The sequence below is a fragment of the Hylobates moloch genome, unplaced genomic scaffold (genome assembly GCF_009828535.3).
Source record: "Hylobates moloch isolate HMO894 unplaced genomic scaffold, HMol_V3 SCAFFOLD_8, whole genome shotgun sequence".
Lineage (NCBI taxonomy): Eukaryota > Metazoa > Chordata > Mammalia > Primates > Hylobatidae > Hylobates > Hylobates moloch.
In genome coordinates, this window is record NW_026652283.1 from 49,170,317 (window position 1) to 49,194,091 (window position 23,775).

At 44.1% G+C, this 23,775-nt stretch overlaps 1 protein-coding gene across 14 annotated transcripts in view; it reads right to left on the minus strand.

The window, feature by feature from the left end:
- The window catches only part of LOC116473135 (AGBL carboxypeptidase 4), a 1,494,771-nt gene that overhangs the window by 103,810 nt on the left and 1,367,186 nt on the right, over positions 1-23,775 (minus strand). For all 14 annotated transcript variants that reach the window (XM_058443095.1, XM_032160791.1, XM_058443101.1 and 11 more), the window contains one exon: positions 10,498-10,609. In XM_058443095.1, the coding sequence (XP_058299078.1) occupies positions 10,498-10,609 (112 nt within the window). The remainder of the gene's footprint in view (positions 1-10,497; positions 10,610-23,775) is intronic.

Sequence of the window (23,775 nt, forward strand, 5' to 3'; positions counted from 1 at the left end):
ATGACCTGGGGTACACTGGAGTGGTTTGGTAACTGACAAAAGGTGATAGCAGGAGTGTCAGACTACACAGAGACTCTTTTTTAGCTCATTTGTGGCCTGGGTAATTGAGTGACCATGGGACATAGAAAATGGAGAAGCAAATTTGGTCTAATTTTGAAACCAGTGTAAATTGAACAGATATCAGCAGCAGAGAGGGAGCAAAGAAGAAACTTTAGAATCTGTGGGTTTCTGATGGAGATTCTATGTGGGTGGATTCTAATGCTCCAGAATTTCCAAATTTGTGAGCTTGAGAAGAGATTCCATGTGTGGGAGCTCTTTGTAACAGAGGATCGGCAGGGGCAAAATATGAAGGAAAGATTAGTTAATGGAAATGCAATACAGTGAGAGAGAATTATAGAGGTTTGGAAGTTGAGAGTGCAATGAATTTCTCTGGGATGTTTCAGTGCTGTCTTGCTGGGAAATGATGGGTCAGATAAGGGAGCTACCAAGATTTCCCTAAACACTCATTGAGTGCCTACTAAGTGTTGGACTCTGCCAAGAGATGGAGAAACAAAATGAAAAAGACACAATTTTTGTATTTGAGAAGCTCAAAGAATAAAGGAGGCAGACAGGGAAACGATCACTAAAACACAGCATGATGTGCACCTTAACCAGGGGGTTTATCCAGCTCTGTGGGATGCCTGCAGGAATCCAAACAACTACCCTCTAGAGAGACTGCATTTTGATCAGTCAACTGCTCAAGAGGTTCTCACTGAGCTACCAATAAGCATCTGGCCCTGGCCAGGGCAGCAGGGAGGTGAAGGTAGATCCTTTGCACTGGAGGGGTTTGCAGAAGAACAAAGAAACGAGGGTTCACTGTGGAACAAAGTATACGGGGAACCCTTGAAGATGATAGGCTTGTAGGTGGGTTCTAAAGAGTAAGGAGGATTTTGAGAGTGTCACTTGGCTTGGAACGTTTTTTTCTCCACTTTACTCAGTGAATTTGTATTTTAACAAGTCTGTTCAGATGTTAATTCCAGGCGTGTGTGTGCGCGTGACAGTGTCTTGCTCTATTGCCCAGGCTGGAGTGCAATGGCATGATCATAGCTCACTATAGCCAAGAACTGCTGAGCTCAAGGGATCCTCCTGCTGCTGCCTCCTAAGTAGCTAAGACTTAAAGGCCTGCATCACCATACCCAGCTAATTCATTTTTTCTTTCTCCTTCCTTCCTTCCTTCTTTCCTTCCTTCCTTCCTCTTTCTTTCCCTCTCACTCTTTCTTTCTTTCTCTTTCTTCTTTTTTGTTGTTTAGAGATGGGGTCTCACTTTGTTTCCCAGGCTGGTCTCAAACTCCTGGCCTTAAAAAGTGATCCTCCCACCTCAGCCTCTCAAAATGCTGGAATTATAGTCATGCATTTCCAGGTTTTAATAAGTGATTTTCTTCTTTCCTGCCTGCCTTTTCTCCCTCTCTCCCAACACACATTCATTGAGCGCCTGTCCCCTGTGCTGGGTGGTGGGGATATAAAAATGACTAATGCTAAGGCTAAGCCCTTAATAGAGTTACAGTGTGTAGTGGAGTATGGGAGCTGGGGCTGGGGGACAGTGAGGTAAGTGCTGCAATAGCCAGGTGCGTAAAGTCTATTCTCATATACCTGCTACTAAAGGTTATGTATATGCATAGTATCTAATCCTAACAGAAATTCCAGGAGATGAGCATTGCCATTCCCAATTTACAAATAGGGGAACTGAGGCATAGAGAGTGTAATGGGCTGGACTCAAAGAGAACCTTCTAGAAACTCTACATTTGGAGTAATATGTATCTAGTCAGTAGTTGAGAGGTATCCAGAGTTTTTCGGGATGAAAAGGTGTTACAGAAATTGAAGGAGGCAACCTGCTTGACAGGAATATTACTCTGAAGCATGAAATCCATCTCTACCCTGCTTTTTTGCTGGAGTCAAAGTGAAAATCTAGAGTTAGAAAAACCATGTCTTTTATCACAGGTGGGAGAAGTTGCCCTTCACAAAAGTAATGATTTCTCTTAAAATGCCTGAAAGTTTCATAAACCATCTTGAACTGTTGTTCGAAAAACTGTAAAAAATTCATGAATCCAAAGCCCCCTATGTTCTCAGAGCCCCCTGTACAATATCACATTTACTTCAAGTCTTTATTTCCATATTGAACCTTTCACCCCAGTGGCTATTTACTGATTTCCTGGGCCATGTAGGTAGGAGCGGAAAACTGTTTGAGCAGACCTAAGGGTGCAACCCATGGTGCTGGTGTGGGTGCTTTAATCTATCCCTCATGGCACCTCTAGCAGCTGGCTGCTGTCTGAACATTTCAACAGGACATTCCTTTCCACCCAACTCCAGGGCAAGAATCCTTCCTCGCCTTTATAAAACACTTTTCCATTCACATATATTGGATCTTGCTCTACAACTGGTGAGGTAGGTAGGTCAGAGATTGTTCTTCTCTTTTAGCAGATGAGCACACTGAGGCTTTGGAAACTTAACGTTTATGGAGTATCTGCTTTGTACTAAGCACTTTCATTAAGCATCCAATCAGTCTGTCCTTCTCTGGCAGCAGCCAGGACTTTTATGCCTTGTGGAAGTTCTGCCCATCAGTGGATCAAGAGCTATACCCAACAGATATCTCTATCTGGAGCGAGAGGGGCTCTTTGGAGACCAATCTTCAACCTCTACTATATGTAGACAAGGGGGAAAGTAAAGCCCTGGAGAGGGTAAGAGACTCACCTATGAGCACCAAGCAAGTGAGTGGTTCAGCCACCCTGGCGGAGGACTTCGTATTCCCAACCCCATTTACTGCCACACAGTTTCAGCTGCTCCCTGCAGGGAACCTCTGCGATAATCAAGTCAGGACACATGCGGATGGAACAGAGGTTTGGGGACCCACAGTCCAGTTCCCAGAGTTGCTAAGGCCTCAGTGACACAGTCTGCAAGTGCCCTAGGGATGTGATTTTTAACAGGGGTGGTTCTGTCTTTTCCTAGGGAGTGATAAACATCCCGCCATAGGGGGTAAAGAATTACCTGACCCAGAATGCCATGGCTATGGCCTCCTGTCCTCTTAGTTTATTTCTGAGTGTGTATGTGGGGTGTATGAGGGGTATCCTTTACCCCTCACCCTCCACAAAGTGGGTTTACTCCTTCCACAAAAAGACTCTCCTCCGGGCCCATGGACTCGAAAGCCTGTCAGGTATGGACACTCGGGTCCCTTGGTTTCTAGTGAGGAGTTGCCATCCGAGGGCCTTCTAGCCTGGGGACCCAGTGGGACCCCTGCTTCCCCTAAGGACAGACCTCGGTTTAATTGAATGGTGAAACTGCGCTGTGTGTTTTCGTATGTCTCCTTGGTGTAATTATGTAGAACCGCATACTTTTTTATGTGCCTGTTTTTATTTACCATGTTTTTGTTTTTATGTATACGTATTTTCTGTTTGATATTTGCGAATGTATGTGTTTTCTGCATATGGCTATGTTGCGTGCTTGTGTGTGTGTATCTGTGTGTGTATTTTGTGGGTTGGTGTGAATGAGTGCTGGTTCTGTGTGTGTTATTTGACCATGTCACCAGCTGCTCTGTTTGTCAAGTAAATGTGTTATAATTTATTTATTTGACAGAAAGAGAGCAGCTTATCTTAAGGACTGCAGGAGGCAAGAAAAGAAAAGAAAAAAAAAAAAGCCAGCCCCGTGTTGCTCTATTTTAAAAACTGCTCTGCGTTGTTATGGCAGCTAATTTTCCTTAAATGATTTAAGGAAACGGATCTGTCTAAAAGAGCTGCAGCCAAGTTGTTATAGCAACACAGGCAGCAGCTGAGGAGGGCCTTTCTCCTCTAGTAAATGGGGGAAAATCACCTCGGAGCGTAGAAACCTCTCAAAATAGCAACTTTGGGTTCTGAGGGACTCAGGAGGTAAAGGAAAGGGCTGGTGGAAACCCATTCACCTCCCCAGACAGACCCTGGGGGGTTCTTCTTAGCAACAGCCTTTTAACTTGAGTTGGGATCTCATCATTCTTACCTCGACTATGGCAATAAGCACCTACCTGGTCTCCCTTCTTCCCACGTAGTATCACCTCTTTTGATCCACTCTCCACACTGCAGCCTTAGTAATTTTCTAAAGCACGCATTGTTTATTCATCAGTGCATTCATCATTCAACAGAATATTCTCTACAGTGCCGGGTTCTGTGCTAGGTCCTGGGAGTACAGAAAGGTACTGAATGAAATGAATAGGGCATGTTTTTGAACAGCATGCCAGGGAACACTAGCCTTTATTCCAGAAGTAATGCAGGCCCACTGAAAGAATTTAAAGCAGGGAAGACAGACCCAGGTGGATTTAAGTTTTAGAATGACTCCGAGATTTCTAGGTTGAAGGATCGAGTGGCTGGAAATGCTATTCATTGATCTCTCTTTCTCTTGCTCCAGCGTTTTTGAGGACCCTCCACTGACTACTCTGATTTTCAAGACTGAGAGAGGATATATGATGGAATATTCCTAACAAGTGGCACTTTGTTTCATTGCTTTGATTTTTTTTAGTCGTGATATTTAATTTAATTAAAAATCAATTTAAAAGAGGGCCTGAGACCTTGATTTTAGTAAGAAGAGAGCATTGGGCCATAGGAAGAAGCCAAATGCCTTGGGGCAGTGTTCAAACCCATCCATGGGCTTCCTCAGCCTGCACCTCACATGCCCTCCTCACAGCTACCTGTTATAAATCCTGCACACCAAGCCCAGAAGCAGAGGTCTTCCACCTCCATTCCATTGCTCAGATTTTCCTGGAATGCCCTCTCCCCTTTCCCTTTAACTTCCGTTCTCTCCAAAGCTCAGCTACCTGATGAAGTATTACCAGTCTCCAAAGGGCCAATACAAATGCAGATTTCTCAAAAAAGCTTCCTTGGATCACCCACCTCCCACCCCCACAAGGATTAATCTCTTTCAGCCCCATGTTTCCAAAGCACTGTGTTTGCTTAATTGTAGCACACCTTCCTGACTGCCTGGAATTAAAATTTCATAAGGGTCTGGCCTTCTTATCAGATTGTAAGCTTCTCCTGACCTGGGACTCTACCCTGTTAATCTCTGTAACCCCAGAGATAGCTCAAGAGTCTTGCAAATGGGAACATTGAAAAATGTGTGCTGCAGTCAATTAACTGAGGATTTTAAAGCAAACACTACTTTGTTATTTAGCTTCATCAAACACTGGGTGCACCCGACAAGTACCTCGTTAGATGCTAGTGGAGTTGCAGATGGATGGTCCTAGGAAGCCCATTCACATAGGGGCTTATCTTTCTAAGATCATAACTGGATATAGCTGTGAGAGGAGGGCCCTGTCTGTGGCCTTGTGGGTGAGTGACTCTGGTTGTGTGGCTGATTGTGTGATGTGAAGTCACTGTCATACTCTGTTGTGTGTGTGCTAGGAGAAAGCCAAACTCCCATGGACAGCGGGTAAGCTCTCACCTGAAAGGTAATATCATTTCTGGTGCTAATTAGATCTCAGATCTAAAATCAGAATTGGAAAGAGAGATCTGGATTACAGAAGAGTTAGAACTGGCTCCCTGGTCTTTACCACCACTAAAGATTTCAAAATGTCTAAGTGCAGCTCCTAAACAAGACGTGGTTAGATGGTGAGGGCAGGTTAGGGACTGGGAAGACAAGGGATCTGGGATCTGAGTGAACCCTTGATGGCCGTAGAGAGCTAATTTCAATGCGGGGGGTAAAATGAGGTAGATGCCGAGTCCAGGACTGAAGCAAGTACGTGAAGATGATCAGAATCCTCTCTCATGGGAATGGGAGTGGGTGATGCCATCTCAGGTTCTATCCCTGGGAATGTTGGACAATCTCAGCAGGTTGCAAGGAAACCCCTGTCACCAGGTCAGAGCCTTCATTAAAGGAGGGCACAGTGATGGTGGCAGTGGGATCAGGGGATACTCTGAGGGAGAGATGAGATTGGGGAGGGGTCTGTGGTTCAATTCTTCCTTTTATCAGGAAAGTGTTCTAAAACCAAGTCACAGAAGCTCTAGGTTCACTTCATCATTTGCTCAACATTTATCCTGAGCACCTGCTTACAGCCAGGTCCCTGCTGGGCACCAGAGGCCCTGAGATGAGTTAACCAGACCCTTTCCCTGGGAGACAATCTATCACAACTGACAAACAGAGAGGCCAGGCCACAGTGTCCACAGGCAGCTATCATGGGAGTGGAGAATGAAACACTTTATGTCTCAGATCCACGGTAGTCCTCTTGGTTAAACACTTCGTTTTCAAGATCATCATTTAATACCCAATGTCCTCAAGGGGGTAAGATTTTAGTGAGCACAGGGCTAGGAAAGCAGCCTTTGAAGTCAACGTCATCACTAATACAAGGACAGCAGGCTCCTGTTTCCAGGTTAGAAGCGCACAGAAGGGCTCATTCCAGAAGCCTTCCAGTGCAGGCCAGACATATCGCTTCAGGTCTACTGTACACTGAGCACCTCTAAAGATGAATGCATCACTTGGCCCTGTACTAACTGTTCCTCCTGGGTTCCCATCTCAGGAAAAGTGCCACACTACTCGGCTGCCCAAGTCAAAACCATAGGGATCATGCAAGACTCCTTCCTCTCCCATCAGCCACAGTCACCATGTCCCTTAGGTCTGGCTCCTTATTACCTCTAGACTCCTCTTCTTCCTTTTCAACTCCACCGCAGCAAGCTCTAATGGTCTCACGGTCTCTAGTTTGGCACCGTCCAAATCTATTTTTCTAACAGGCACCAGAGGGTTCTCTCTGAAATGCAAACCTAATTTGTCAATTCCCTGCTTAAAATTCTCAGTGGCTCCCCATTCCCATGAAAATAAAGTCCAGATTGCTCCCTGTGTCATAACGACCTCTTCTGTCTGCCCCTGGTACCAGCCACACTGAATGACTTGCAGTCTCCTGAATACGCCACCCTCTCAGGGCAGGTGCAGATGCTGTTTCCTCTGCCTAGAAAGTTCTCCCTGACCTGAGCATCCCTCATGTATCAGCTCAGGTGTTGCCTCCTGGGTTGGGCTCCCACAACCCCTATGGTTCATTCTATAAATGCACCTAGAATAACTGTCTGTAAATGTCTGTCTCCACCAGGCTGTGAACTCCTTGGCACCCAGCACAGGGCCTGAAGCAATGACAGTTGATGTTGGAGGGTCTTGCTGATTCTCTGCTTGTTGATTCTGTGGGCAGAAGGCAACCTGGACAGGAGGAGTGAGGCTGTGCATTTAGAAACAAGCCCAGAAGTTGTTCTGGCAGTTCAGATAGTTCAGGGTTGAGTGACTATGTATGTGACACTGAAGTTCAGGCACAGAAATGCGCTTAAAGCTCTTAGGGCAGATGCCTCAGGGCACTGCAGTGTTTGCAACTGGGCACAAAGATGTCTGAAGTCAAATGTGAATTCGAATCAGATCCAGGTGATGGTTGTTGAGGGTCTGCTACACACCAGCACTGTGCTAGGTGTTTTTGCATCATTATTATTATATTTTTTGAGATGGAGTCTTGATCTGTCACTCAGGGTGGAGTGCAGTGGCGCAATCTTGGCTCACTGCAACCTCCGTTTCCCAGGTTTAGGTAATTCTCCTGCCTCAGCCTCCCGAGTAGCTGGGATTACAGGCATGTGCCACCACACCTGGCTAATTTTTTTTGTATTTTTAGTAGAGGCCGGGTTTTTGCCATGTTGGCCAGGCTGGTCTCGAACTCCTGACCTCAGGTGGTCCGCCTGTCTCAGCTTCCCAAAGTGCTGGGATTATAGGCGTGAGCCACTGCATCTGGCCTCGCATCATTTTTAATAGAGAGAGTGTATAATTTATCATCCAAATCAGAACAATTTTGAGAGTGAAAAGAGGGCATTGTTAAAAGATACTCCAGGACAGTAGGTATAAACCAGAACTGCCCCAGGAAAGCCAAGACTTACGACCATTCTACCTAGAAGTCACACTTTGTGCTTTTGTTCTTGGTAACCCCTGACACATCTTATAAATATATATTTATCAGTATTTACTTGTTTAAAGTCTATTTCCCCACTATATTGCAAGGGTTAGGGTTTTTCTTTTTCACTAGTAGAACCTCAGTGCACATAGAAAGCCCATATATAAATAAATAGAGAAGAAAGGAAAAAATGGAGTAAAAGATTGAGTGAGGAGAGAGTGGGGAAGAGAGGAAGGAACTGAGGGAGCTGGGATCCTATTCCAGGCCAGCTTGACTCCTATATTAGTGCTCCACACCCTTGCTTGAGGCGTAAGTGAGTAGCCTTTCAGTAAGAAAATGGCTTATACAACTAGCTCAGCACCCAAGATGTACTTATTAAGATCTAACCAGCTGATGATCAATGTATTCATGACGCAAATCATTTCCTAACATCTCTGTAGCTCACTCTTGCTGGATCTGTGTTTTGCAGCATGAATGAGTGCCCAGTTGTTTGTGAGTAAATCAATAATTAATGACAGCAATGCCATGCTGAAGCCTTTTCCTCTTTAGCAGCCCTAACCTACTTCCCTTGTGTTCCTCCCCCAGGCTGCCCCCAAACTCCCATTTCTCTCTTTGGGGATTTATCTAAAATACCACTTGGTTCAATGGCTTCCACTCTGTCACTCCTTCTGGTCCAACGTCATTTTTTTCTTTGTTTGGTTTGTTTTTTACTGTGCCTCATCGTCCTACCTGGGAATAATTGTTTTGTATCTATAAACCATATTGCATTTGGCATAACAGGATTTTCTGTGTTCAATCCAATTCAACTCAACATGCAGTTATTGAATATCTATTATCAGCCAAATCAGAAAAAAAATGTAGGAGCTTGTTCTCTTTGAGAAGGAAGTATTGCAATTCTATCAGGGAAACTGCAGTCAACACAGAAGCCTGGGAGGGCAGAACTCTGCAGACTACAGATTCTTCCTGATAAAATCAGAAGCAGCTTCTCTCTGCAAGGAAAGCTGATCAAGATGACATTGAGAGGTCAGGGACAAGTTCATGTCTGTAAGAACTAGGAGAAGACAGTGGGGTTTCAAAGCTTAGACAAAGGCAGCAAACCACAATCATTCTATCTCTGCATATGGATTTGGTGAGCACAGTTCACACCTTCTTTTATAGACAAAGAAGGATGAGCTGGCAAAGGAAGCAAATATCCTAGGGTTATGGTTATGCAAGCCCTGACACAGAAGGTATGCTGTGAAAGGACCTAGGAAAGCAAAATGTACATAGGAGGACCAAGATAACAGTTGAGTTTCATAGCCAAGAAAACTACATTGCACCTCAGGACTGACTTTTTCATTAATCCCTGCTCTAATATATGCATTTGTTTTTAAGCACGTTTTTCTATCTGATCAATACCTATGTTGCTCTTTAATTCAGGAAATTTTCACTGGCGTCCTCAACGAGGGTCAGTAGAATGGGTTACATTGGTGCATCTCTGAAGTACCCCAATTGTGTGACTTTTGTTGTCTTAGCAATCACCATCTCTCACCTGACAGCAATCGTGGGTCATAAAATCAGTCATTTAAGTTGGAAAGGACTCAAATGGAATTTCACTAGAATGTCTTCCAACAATTGAGTCTCCTCTGTGCACCCTTTTGGACTAAAAGTTGAACACTTTTAGGAAAGCAAAGCTCACAGCTCACACACACACACTCCATTCTCAGGCAGCTACGGTTGTTAAAAAGTTCTATTTCTGTACCTCTTCCCATATCCCCCACCTGAAAAAAAGGTCTGTCCCCCCCATTCTGCGATAGCTCTTCAGAGACAGAATACTGTGGTTTGCTTCATTTCGATAAGCTATGAAACACCTCTGTCTTCTCCTATTTCTTACAAACAAGAACTTGCCCCAGGGAGAAAACTTGGTGTGAACACCCACCGTTCTGTCTGCCTATGTCCCCTTCTTTCTTCTGAAATGGTAGGCCCTCTTTTCTGCAAACAGGTACCAACCCACCCTCCAACTCCATCCACATGGTTCCAGAGAGGCTGCCTTGTCCTTGCATATTCTTGTCTCCTGAGCCAGAATTGACTTGCCCAGAAGTGGGCATGTCCGCCCAACTAAGTCAATTACAATCCTTTTGGAACTGGAACTGGAAAATGAGCGTAAGTTACTGTAGTGTTGAGAACCTTTGGATGTGACACTCAGCAGTCATGTTCCTTATGTGTACAAGAAGCCAGGTTACAGTCTTCAATTACATGACATTCCCTTGGTATTCTTCTAATAAATTCTCTATTTTGCTTATACTAATTCAAGTTGTATTTCTTTAGCTTGTAACCAAAGATCCCTGACAAATATGGATACACTCCAATATATTTCCTTTAACCCTCCAGACCTCCAAAACTGAATCCACTATTTGTGAGAGGTTGCAGGAAAAGAGATTGGGAGAAGGTCCTTGGGTCTGTTGGATTCAGAGAAGGGCAGGCCTAGTGCCTCCCTGGTTTTAGCTATGTATTCCTAATTTGCAGCTTCTAGTGGACTTTCCCAATACAACGCTGCCCTTTCCCAGATCAAGCCATAGATCAGCAGCTGTGGAGGGCATTCAGTTACTTACTGGGTCGTTGTACATCTGGACGATGAGTTGTTTCACTCCATGAAGGGTAGGGTGGACCCAGGGAGAGGGATCCAGCCAGTGACGATTCAGATCAAACCCCATCAGAGAACACCTAGGCAGTACCCGAAGTAAGAGTCAATATAGACAAGATAAGCTGAGCTCCTCACCTGTCAAAATATGCTTATGAGTAGGAGCAGTAATTATGTCACTTACCTAGCATTTATCATTTTCCAGAGACAGTTCTAAGTACTTTATATGAGTTAATTCTTTCAGTGTCATCAACAACCCTGTGAGATCACTACTATTGCAATTCCCACTTTGCAGAGTAAGAAACTGAGTCACAGAGAGATTCAAAAGTATTTCTGTGGTGTGGCCTCATGTCAGCATCCATAGACACATGACCCATAGACACATATGCACATCTTCTCCACACTGCAGCTGAGAAAAATGCTCAGGCCACAACTACTGGTGTTCCCATTATGCCTCTTTGCTCACACCTATAGCTAATCCATTGTCTCTACCTTCAAAATACACCATAACCCAACACCTTTTTACCACTTCCTCTGGCATTACCTTGAGTGTGGGCCAAGGTCCAGAGAATTGTGATCATATTTTACCTGGTCTTCTTGTCTTTTCCTTGCCTCCTCCCACCTCACCTTCCATGACAGTGTACAGCAGAAGACTGAAGATTTCCGGACATTTTAGACTTGGACTTGGATTCAAGTGCTCCAGTTACATAGGTTTATGTTCTTTCCCTTCCTTTGCTGAGCCTGGAGAGCTAGTTGCATGTGTGGATTTGAGGAGACCAGGTCATAAGCCTTCTCTTTTCAAATGCCTCTTTCCTCAGTGCCCCTGGAGGGACTGGGACAACCCCATTTCTTATCACTGTGCTATGCTACTTTTGTCTCAGTGAGAACCAGAGAATAACGTGGAAACTTCTGGGAACATCCTTTGGCTCCACATTCAGATTTTCACTAGCATCCTGCCTAGCCTCTCTGACAAGTCCATCATTCGTGAGTGTGGGATAATGCTCCCATGGTATGCAGAGGAGATATCACTGAGTTTAGTCCCCCTGTTCTGCGGATGGTGTACTATGTGACCCTGGGCAAGTCCCTTGCTCTCTCAAGGCCTACGTTTCCCCGGCTACAAGTAGAGAAGGAGCTTCTACAAATGGACCACAAGCTTTTCAAGAGCCTCTTTCATCATGGACTACGCTCTCCCTACCCCACATCCTCAGTGGAGAGGAGCGCACAAAGAAATGTCTTCTCTGTTCCGAGATTTCCATAAGAGCAGTGATGCCTGATACCAACCATTCTCTGTGCTCTAAACAGAGGGGATCACTGATGCTCACCTTCTAGGCCAGCAAGTTACCTCCTGACCTTGAACTTGCAAAGGGGTCCCTTTTTCATTTGCCATTATGACATGAGCATGTTTCTTTGTTAGTAAACTCTTTGTAACTACCATTGTAATAGTGTTATAATATGACATATTTTCCCATCATATGAACCCCCATAATTCATTTAGCCATTTCCCCACTGTGGCACATTTATTTTGTTTTCAATGCTGCACTGTTTTCAATATGAACTGATGAATACTGTAATCCCTAAAGTTTTCTCCACATTTCAGAATTTTTTTCTTAGAACAGTTTCCAGAAGTAGAACAGCTTGGTAAGAGGCATTGACTGACTGTAAAATCACTATTAAAAATGAAAAATGGTCCTTAATATAGAAAGTAAAAAAGAAAAAAGTAACATCACCTTCCTCTCACTCAACTATAACTCCTGTTAGCCTTCGATGTAGTTCCTGCCATCTTTTCTTTCTGAGCTTATAGTGTTATGTGAAGCAGTAGCTAACATTTAAGAAGTGCTTACTATGTAGCTTTACACGAATTATCTCATTTCATTTTCACTTTTATGCCATACAAGCCCTGTATTACCATTTTACAGAGGAGAAAAAAAAGGCTTAGAAAACGTAAATACCTTTCTCTAAGGTCACCAAGGTACTATGTAATGGAGTTAGAATTTGAACTCAGGTCAACCTGATTCTCAGAGTCCAAAATCTTACCAATTGCTCTCCTTACTCTGCTCTCCTCTGACTACACTAAATTGTCTTTCAGAGAGAAAACATTCAATGCTGTGACTAGTGCCTTGATCTACAGACATATTCACGCAGTTCTTAAATATGCTTATCTGAAGTATTGCTACTCATGAAAGTGATTAAGGACAGACAGAGAGCCTCACAGCCACACTCATCTGAAACCTGCTCAGGGTAATTCGGCCAGCATGTGGTGGAGCAGGCTTCAAATCCAGGACTATCCAGCTTTAATGTCTATGCTCTTTTAGGGAACAAACAGTTTAAGCAAGCTCTCTGCTTTTGAGAATGTATAAGTAAATTAAGGAGGAGAGACTGGTTTAGGGAACAAGGATGATGCAAGAGTTAAACACAGTAATTCATCACGGTTTTATTAAGAACCTTCTACACGCCAAGCTCCATGGTAGTGTTGCTGGGATAGAGTGATTGATAAGAGATACTCTCTAACCTCAAGAAATGTATAATCTAGCAGCAGGAAGAAGATATGCTTACAGGTTTATATCCATTTATAATGCAGGATAATATTGTGAATATTAAATGAGCTAATGCACAGGTTTTGGTACATAATGGTAAATCAGAAATGCTATATTGTTGTTTTTATTGTACTGTATTATTATTTTATGCTATGTTCTATGTGAATGACATGGACTAATAGTTTCGCAGTCCATAGGAGGCTGGAATGGGCAGCAGTGGTCAGGGATGATCTCTTCTCTTCCTTCAGTCTGGGAATTAGGCAGATCTGAGTTCAAATCCATGCTCTGTTCCCTCCCAAGTGAAGTGGGCATTGGTCCATGTTCTTTGGGGAATGCCCAGCAACTAACCCTGGGAGGTTGAGTGTGGTGAGTTGGCTCCTCCATCATTACAAGATGAGGCTATGATTTTGCCCCGTCTCCCTCCATGGAAGCCAGATGAGCCAGATTCTACCTCTTTGTTCCCTGGAAGCCAGGGCAGCAATAGGAAACCTGGGCTCAGGCACCAGTCACTCCTGCCCAGGCCGTAAACTTGGGACTGGGTGATGCGAGGCAGCAGGGAGTGCTGTGCAGCAGTGCTGCTGTGGAACAGAGGCAGAGTATTCCGGCCCTTCAGAGCTGCTCAGTTAATGGCTCTGGTTTTCAAGTCTGGGTACCAGTTTCTGTGTGATTCTGCAAGCCCCTTCGTATAAATTCCCTTTTTGCTTAAGTGGCTGGAGTCAGCCCTTGTTAAATTTAGCTGAATGCACCCCTAATCAGATGGCCCTATGAAATAAGTCATAGAAAATTCTGGCAGGCCCCTATATTGTCCACTTCCCAATGACTGGTCAAAAAACAGAGGGAATCATTGGTCTGGGTGCTGTGCTCACAGAGCTTTTCCAGCCCTCACTGAGCATCTAAATATTTAGCAAGGTACATTACCCTTGACAACAGGACGTAATCATAAAACAATTGTATCCTTAGAGATGCTCAGTTATGTGCCTCTCCTCTGCCCGCAAATAGGAATGTCCTCAGCACTGTCTTGGGCAGGTCACCAGCTTGCTCTAGGACACCTCTATGACCTAAAACTCACTACCTTTCCAGTTAGCTTATCTCATTCTTGAATCTTCCATTAGAAAATTCTTTTTTCCTTTTTAGCCGAATGTATCTCCCAGTTACTTCCTCCATCCTTCTCAGCCTTGCCTCATGGAGTTGCACAGAACAACAGGATTACACTGTGGGGACCAGCAGCTTTGGGACTTACAGTTATATTTAAGTTCTGGCTGTGTTCCTCACCAGCTGTGTGATCTTTTCGAAATTTCTTTTTTTAAAATGCACCTGTAGGCTTCTGTTTTATCATATGTATAAAGTGGATAACCACTCTGACTTTCTGGATTGCATACATGAATTAATGTCTGTAAATGGACCAGCAGAATTCTCAGAAAAACATAAACATTGAGCAAACGATAGCCAGTGATGACAGTGAAGTGGTGATAATTGTGACACTGTTGAAATTGTCTAAACTTAAACATCAGCTCCTCCAGGAAGTAGAGGAGGATTTTCACTCCCTGCACATGAGGGGTAGGTGCTTTTCCTCTGCTCCCATAGCATCTGTTGCTCCCCCAGCAAAGTGGCTATAGGATAAGATGTAATTGTTGAGTCCGCTTCTCCACTGGACCATGAATTCCTCAAGAGCAAGGATGCCATCTTATTCATGTTGGTATTCCTGTGCCTGACAAAGAGTCTGGATCATGGCAGATATCGAAGAAGTAGTTGTTGAACAAACATTTCATTCCTCCTAAGCATTTTGCTGTCTCATATGATATAGTTCTCACAACCATTCAATCAAATGGTAAACCTCAATTTTCTAGTGGGAGTGTTGAGGGCTAGAAAAGGTAAGCCATTCTTTCGAGGCTACATAACAAGTACTCTAAAAGGCCCAGACTGGAACTTAGGTGTCCCGTTCTGGACTTCATAGTCTCCCCACTTGGCTATGCTGCTTCCAGGAAACATCTTTGATTCAAAAAAGAACTTCAAAACTGAAGGAAAATTGTTAGAGGGCAGAGATCCTGAAAGGTCAACTCCTAGATCCAGCCTGCTAATAAAAATAGAATGTAACTGGTGATTCACAGGCATCTTCAATCCTCAGAGAATCTAGAGCTTTTTAGAAGCTAAAGCATCTGTGATATTCTTCAGTGAGTAGTACCTGCATGGGCACCTTTTGAGCTGATTTTAAATGAATGCTTCTAATGGCACTCAATCTATCAGTAGATAAGTATTTACTGAACAAAACATCTTAGTAAAGATGCAGGATCCCTGGCTAGGAGACTGGGGTACAGGTCCCACCTCCAATGTCTGTGTCATCTTGGAAAAGTCACCTCCCCTCCCTAGGCTCTATGCACTTATTTGTAAAATGGAATGCTATACTTCACTCACAGAGATCTCTTTCAGCTCTCTCAATATATGATTCTAAAGCATCAGTAACTGGGCTTTTTACCCCCAGAGTAAGGGACTTTGGAGAAAGCATATATTTCCAATTAAGTTAAAGTTCAAAGAAAACAAAATACTCCAGGAAAAGTGTTGATACAGTTTTAAAATGAAACACCAACTAGTCAAGGATAACCAATATCTTAACATTAATTGCATGCATTGCTCAACATTTGAGATTTGTGGGACACAAATGGGAGTTTGCCGAGAGTCAAGGCATGAGAGAGCATTCCAGGCAAAGGGTATAGCATGTGCAAAGTTAGGGAAGCAAGAATGGTCAGCAATTATGCATATTTCTAACAGGCTGCTAGTATGTTCTGCTTGGGTCCCTAACTGACTATAAGCACAAGAGGCGAAGGCTGGTACAGGCTCTTTCTCTTTAGTGGTTTCAGGACCAAAAAGCAGCTGCCGAAAGACAGAGGAATGCATAAGATGGCCTCCAGATGTGAGGCTCTCACTCCTATGACTGCCAGTTTAGAGTCACTGAATGCAAAATCCTGGGTCCCTGCCCTGAGTCTCTGTCTCCTTGGTGCTCTTGTATTCTGTTATTTGTTTTTAAGATGAAAATTTTGCATGAGCTCAAAATCAAGACCTATGTTCTGACAAGAAAGAATGGGGCTATTTATGGCACCAGTGGGAAAGAATCTTTCACATTAGGACCATTCTAGAAAATGCAAATACATGGAGGCCAAATTTACATATGACTGCATAATATATAATGTCTTTATTTTGAGTTGGAGATACTCAAGTATCTTTTCTTTCTTCCTCTAATCTGTGAACTCCATGAGGGCAGGGATAATGTGTGAGTTATCTTTCCCACCCCCACTCCAACATTGTCTACTATAAACCCAGGTGCAGAGAAGTTTCAATATATTTATTGGACGAATGAATGAGTGAACAGATTAACAGAAGCATGGATGAATACCTTGCAGGTTTGCAAACGTGGGTTAGATAGTTACTTTCAGATATATTTTGAAAAGTAAGCACCTACTAAATGCTAGACTCATTCACAATAATCAAATGAGATAGGTATTATTAATCCTCATTTGATAAATAAGGAAATAAAATCCAAGAAAGATTTGATCTTGAGAGGGTCACTTGACAACTAGTAAGATATAGACCTGGGATTTGAACCCAGGTCTTGTTGATGGCAGGATGGTTCACAGTCAGCTTTGAGGTTCCCCAGCCATCTGTGAGTCTGTGTGATTTATAAAAGAGACACTAAGCTACTCATTTCTCTGATCTTCCTATCCTGTTCTCTTTCTTGTTTGCCCAATGGCAGAGATACAATGGTTCCAGAGAATGTTATTCAAATGGCAAATAAATAGTTCCATCTCATGAAGGACACCATGCCTTATTGCTGTTCGCAATAATGGCAGCTAGAATGAGAGCAATGATTTCAATTCCCCTCCTTATGATTTCTTTTTCATCTCCTCTGAAGAAGGATAGAGAAAAAGGCAGCTTGGCGGCTCCAGATCAATCTTGCCCTGAGCACCGTGAGGCTGCTCTAAGGAGCTGTGGCATTGACAGGCAGAGATGTATGAGGTACGCCTGCAATTGTCCCCCAAACACAGCAGTTTTTCAGCATTACCAATGAGCTGGATTGGATTAAGTATATTTGCACCAAAAGCAAAATAAATATTGCTTTATTTAATGCCACTAAAAGGTTGGGATTCAATTGCCCTTGGCCTGAGGCACCTTCCAGCTCTATTGATTGGCCCATGTCAGAATGCCAGATAATCTGTCATCAACAGCCCCTGAAAAATGCTTAGCATGTGGGTTGGGCTCTGCTGTTGTGTAGATGGAGGATTACAGGCAGTGTCCTTTGTCCCAAACACGAGGGATAATCATAACGCATCCACTTCCCATCACAACCACCGAGATATTTAAAGCATTCTCCTCACATCCCTTCTTAGATCATCATGACGAGGAGATGTCTGTGACCAAGACTGTGAAGACAGAGAGGAGGGTGGATAAGAACAGAGGATTCAAAGGCAGAAGGACTTGGGTTTGAGTCCCAGTTCTGTCATCTAGTAGCTTTGTGACCTTGGACAAATTCATCTGTTTGCTCAAAGACCTGAAAGTGCTGAGAGGGCAGCGACTGAATCTATTTCATTTGTCATTGGGTCTTCAGTGCTAGCACAGTGTCTCGTACACAGCTGACTCTCAGTTGAACTGTATAAATAGAGGCTCAGAAGTGGTAATTTGACCATGGTCCAGCAAGGACAAGTGAGAGAGGCAGAGCTTGAACTCAGTCTGCCCAACTCTAAAGCCTATGTTCTTAGCCACCATTATACTCTGTCCTAGCAGGCCTAGGAGCCAGGTAAGAGCCTAATAGAGGGACTGTCCCTCATGTGCAGTGAGAAGTAGATGCAATATCTTTATTTTTTAAATGGGGAATCTAAGTTTCAAATGAGGGACTAACATGAAAGGTACCTTTATGCAAATTGACAAAAGGTGCTGCCCCCTACCACCCAGGGTAATAAGTTGCAATCAGGTGCCATTTCTGGGTGGGTAAAGTACAGAATAATGCCACTTGGTTTGGCCAGACTTTGGATTGAGAGGAGGGTCATAGCCCATAGCCACCATTGACCCCTTGACCACTGAACATTTGTACAGTGCACAAACTGCACATCCATATGGAGCAGACTTGGATGTGCCCAAGGTTTATAGCAAAGCCAAGATTAGCACTTAGTTTTTCTTCTTCCAAGGTTCATTCAGCAAGGTCTTTACCCTATAATGGTGGCCTTTTCGGCAAGGTGGCACGATTGGGGACAAGGGTGCTCAGATCACATCTGGAAAAGGGATTATCTCCAACCCTAAGAAATTCTTCCTAGTGGGTAAGGAGAGGCTTTAGAGTGCCTTCTCCCTTCCCATACAGAGCATATACTCCAGGGATTCATCCTGTCTCCTGCTCGGCAGCAACAAACACTGGGTTCAGGTGGATTTCCAGCACTGCAACTTAAAACTAATTCTTAGAGCCAGTGACCAACTGGAAGGACCTGAGATTTCATAAAACCCAATCCCCACATTTCAAAGATGGGGAATCTGAGGCCGAGAGGGCAGAAAGGGTCTGCCAAGGTTACACGGCTATTCAAGGGTAGAGTGGGAAGTCCATTCCAGAACCAAAAGATTATTTTTCTCTATATAAGAACAATGATAAGGAGTTTACTCCTTTTTGAAAGGTCCGAGGGAGGACATTTTCTTTTTTTTTTCTTTCTCTTTTTTTTTTTTTTTTGAGACGGAGTCTTGCTCTGTTGCCCAGGCTGGAGTGCAGTGGTGCGATCTCGGCTCACTGCAAGCTCCGCCTCCCAGGTTCACGCCATTCTTGAGGGAGGACATTTTCTGAAGGAATACACTGGCCCTTGAGGCTAGGAATTCACCATTTCTGTTTCTTAAGTAAAAAAGGACAGAGGAAACAAAAAAGGGGGCATAAAAGTCTTTTATGTCTTCAGAAGACCTGGGTGCTGACAAGGCTCTCATCCACCAGCACCGAGCCTAAGAAGGGCTCTGAGTCAAGTGTGGGCTCTGGAGCCACACGGCCTGGATAAAACCCTGGCTTGGCCAACACATTTTATTTTTGTGGCTGAACCTCTCTGTGCCTTAGCTCTAATCCAAAAAGTGGGAATTTTGTCTACCTCAGAGGGTTGCTTTGAGGACTCAATGAAATCATACAGGTAAAATGCCAAGGACACCATCTAGATTGAGACAAGTGCTACACATGTTAGCTGTTCTTGTGGTTTGCTCTTGGTAGGATGTTCAGGATCCTTCACAATCTGGTCCCCAGTTATTCCTACACTTCTTACACTATGTTGTCAATCTGTACACCATGCAAGGGTAGCACATGATAGGGCCTGTGAGCTAATAACAAAAAGGTGCCCCCTCTGTGGGCTGATGTATTTCTGCCAAGTCTCAAGGCTTGTCAAGCCTGTGCTGCACTCCACCCTCCACCTGCCCTCTTAGCTGGCACCTTTGTGTGGTGCACAGACTGTACCCTATGTAGGATGCAGCCTGGACCACATGCAACAGCCACACCAGAGCACTTGGCATTCCTCAAGGATCTCCACTCACTCAGGGCTCAAGCAGCAAGACTCAAAGGGCTCTGGATCAAATCACTGGGTGTGATTCCTGGATCTCCTACTATTAAAGGCAGTACTTGGGCAAATGACTTAACCTCTCTTTGAGTGTCAGTTTCCTTATCTGCAATATGAGGATAATACAAGACCTATCTCATAGGTTCATGAGGTTGTCGGGAGGAACTCCCCATTGCTTTCAATCCCAATGGTAATTTTCAGTCCTCAGGAGTGAAAAGAATGGGTCTTCTTCTCCATTCCCTCGTTTTCTCTTCCCAAGGAAGGAGATGGAACTTATCTGACTGGTCAGCTCCGGAAAAGAAGCAGAGCCCGTTTGGGCCTAGCCCCTCCTAGCATGTGTTTTTGGGATCTGGAATCCTGAAGGGTCTATTCTAGTCTTCTCTCTGCCACATGGTGTGCTTTCTGGGAGGCTTCTTGCCTCCTTTTCTGCTTGTGTCTGGTGGGAAAGTTGAATTTTGAAGTGAAGTAAAAGAGGCAAGTTTGGCCACAGATATGGACTATGCCTTCCAGGTCCTGCTTTTATCAATAATAAAGCTAATATTTTGACTCCTATTTTTCTGATCCCTGTATCTCCTTCTAAATTGTAGGAATAGGATGAGAGTAGGAGCAGGAGTATGATTAATTATCACTCCAAATCTCTAGAGGAAGTACTACATATAAAACACTTAGAATAGTGTCTGACAGCTATATACATTCAATTAATATTTCGTATTATTATATTACTGTGTTGTTATTTATTATAATTATTCCTTTGGTTTGGAACATGCTGCCATTCTCTTCCCCTGGCCAACTCCCACTCATCCTTCAAGATTCATCTCACACAGCTCTTCCTTCAGACATTTTCTCTGACTTGCCCTATCCCAACCCTCTTGGCTGGGTTAAGAGGTGCCTCCTCAGTGACTTCACAACCTTGGAATCCCTGGGCTTCCCTCCACCAGCACAGTTATCTCTTCTCTGGACTGTGAACTCCTTAAGAGCAGCACAGGGGCCAAGCCCACCTCATATTCGCCAGTGCATGGTACAAAGTATGTGCTTGGGGTTGGGTTGGTGACTTGGGAGGGCAGGAGAGGGAAAAAAGAAGAGAGGGAAGCAACAGTTAAAAGGCTTCTCAAGTGGAAGCAGAGTGCCAGCAAAAGCACAGATGTGAACAAGGGCAGGCTGGTTTAAGACAATGGAAAGAGCCCAGGAAGGCAAGAGGAACAGATGGGAGTGGATGCAGGAAGGGGCAAGGTGGACAGTTGGAGAGGAAGCTGAAAAGAAAGTTTGAGGCCATTGTGCAGGCACTGAATACCAAGCTAAAGAGCTTTGGTTCTTTCTGAGGGTCAACGGGGAGCCGCCAAAGGATTTTTACATAAAGAACCGGCACTATTCAAGCAGTGGTTTACGAACTAGGACCAGAAATGATGAAGTTCTTGATTCTATCACGTTGTTTTGCTCCTCCAGACTCCCTAGCTGCTAATTCTGGGTTACTGTCTCCTCAGAGGCCTGTCTTCACTGTAGAATCAATTATTAAGATCAACTTGCTATCAACTCTAACTTTGAAATGCTATTCAGCTGCTTGCAGGGACAGAGCTGAGGAGCTGCCTCCACAGACATCTAGCCATCTGGCCTTTTCTGTGGAACCTGGCTGGGAAGCTCATTTGAATAATTGGTTTTGGCGGTGTGCACTTGTGGGTTAGACACCTGATTACACTGCCAGCCCCAGTGTCCTTTCAGCCTCCACAGAAACATCACTCAGGTTACATAAAGCAGGAGAGAGTCCCTGGGAGGTAAGGGTCTGTCTGGCCCCTGCTGTCACTCTTGCTCTATCTGACTGTGTGGCTCACTCACTGTGTGACCTTGAGCAAGTTAGTTAGCCTCTCTGTGGCTTGGTTTCTTCTTTGCTTCAAGAAGGAGAGCGATTCCTGCCCTGCCTACACCACTGGCTTCTTGTAAGGATCTAAGGGAAGATGGGGGAGTTGCAGCTTAGCAGAAATGCAAGTGGAAAAACTTAAAGATTTAGGCTGAGGAGAGCTCAATGTCAGAAGCAATGTGTGCATATGGGCTGTATCAGAAGAAGCGTGGTCCCCAGAATGAGGCTTCTGATGACCCCTTTCTATTCCTACTCCATGAGTTAATTAGTTCTATGAACTTGAAGGGGGGTACCTAATCTGTGTCTCAGTTGCCTCATCTGTAAAATGAGAATAATGATGCATTTGTTCTAAGGATTCAATGAAACAATAAATGCAAAATGCCTAAAATAGTGCCAGGTTCGGAAGGCTCAATAGATGTTAGCTATCATCATCACTGTTATCATTATAATGATGTCCTTCAGTTGTGGACACCCCGCCTCAAAGACAGACAATGGCAAACATCTGCAGCATGTTCAGAGGACAGCAGGAAGGACAGGGAGGGGAATGGATTTCAGATTACGTATGAAAAGTTGGAAGGCTTTGGGGATGTTTGGCCTGGAGCAGTGGTGGGATTGAGTGGGGAGTGGGGAAGGGTGGGAACACATGATCTTCAAATGGCTGAAGGCTACCATGTGAAAGCTGGGCTGGCCTTGAATAATCCTTCAGAGGGCAAGGCAGAAGTTACATGCTGGCAGCTTCAGCCTGAAAACAAAGTGCTCTCTAACAGTCAGAGGTGGCATCAGCACGGCATGATGCCTTGGGAGGGAGGAAACAACCTGTGCCTAGAGGTGGGCAAGCAGAGGGGGCATGGCCTGGATCGGGCACTGGATTGAATGTTTCTCATGATGCCGTGATAGGGCACCTAGCAGGGAAATGTGACTGGGGCAGGGAAGGAGGCTCAGAGTGATGAGGGGCTGGCAGATCTCTCGACAGGGCAATACTTGCTGTGGATCTTTGTTTTCTGTTTCTAGCTTGATGAAAAAATAGGCAGTTCTTATGCTGTTACAGAACAAATAGAACATTGACATGTATTTATATTTTACATGGCTGATTTTAGGTTCTGTTCTATTTTTGGATAGTTTGAAATGTTTCTTCCTCTAGATTTTAAGGTGGAAGAGGTAGGTAGACCAGTTATAATGTGTGTATGTGTGTGTGCGTGTGTGTGTGTGTGTGTGTGTGTGTGTGTGTGCTGGTGCTGGAAATACCTGCCCTGGTGGTTTACCCTCTGCTATGGTTAATGATGTTTTGTTGTGTAAATCTCTATCTCCTTTTTATGTCTGGTGAACTCATATATCGTCCATCCATCAAAAACCCTCCTTCATCACTACCAGTCAGAAGGAAGTACTCTCTGCTTCAGGAGACAGTGTATAAAGAGGTTAAAACTGGAGCAGCCTAGGGTCAGCAACTAGGGCAAGTTCCATGGTACTTATGTGCTTCAACCTCCTCCTCTACTTAAAGTAGGAGCATCATACTACCTCCATCATAGGGCTGCTGTGAGGAGTAAATGAAACAATACCCATAATGTGCAGTGAGGAGACACTTACATATTAGTTCCTCTTGTATCTCTCGGCCTCTACTGCATCACACCCATATTTCTAGTGGCAACACTGGGGTTCTTATTGGCAAGAACTGCCTCTGATTTCCTTCTGCTTCCCCAAGGCCCAGCACAGGGCCTGACACCCAGCAGGACCTCAACAAACCTTAGTTATATTGGATTTACTGCACTGGAGCATCCTTTGCTACAAAAGGATTGCCAAGGCCAAGAAACATAATGATGGAGAGAGTCTGCAGATCATACAGCATCCATTTCCATCATGGGGTCTGCAGGTCCATGCTATAACGCAGAATCATTTCTGTACCACCCATAGAGGTCTGTTCCTCCCCACCCCACCTCCACACTCCCAAGAAATACTGAGGTTTTCCAAAGATGAGAAATTTCACAGCATCCTGCTATCTTTTGGGTAACTGCATATTTTATGATGACTAATAGGCAATTACTATGGTAATATTGCAATTCAGCATGTGTGAGGTTTGGGAAATGAGAAATTATGGGTAACTACTTTGGACTCATTTCTATGGTAACAAAAAGTAATTGTCATTAAATACCAGTTATTCTGAGGCTGTACCTGGTAATTATAGATTTTTATGCCCAAAAACATAAATAAAACCAATAAATTTATTCAAAGGTCTATGACTGTTTACTTATACATGGCTCTATGGAATACACAATGACAAGCACCTAATTAAGAAATGCAAACCCAACACA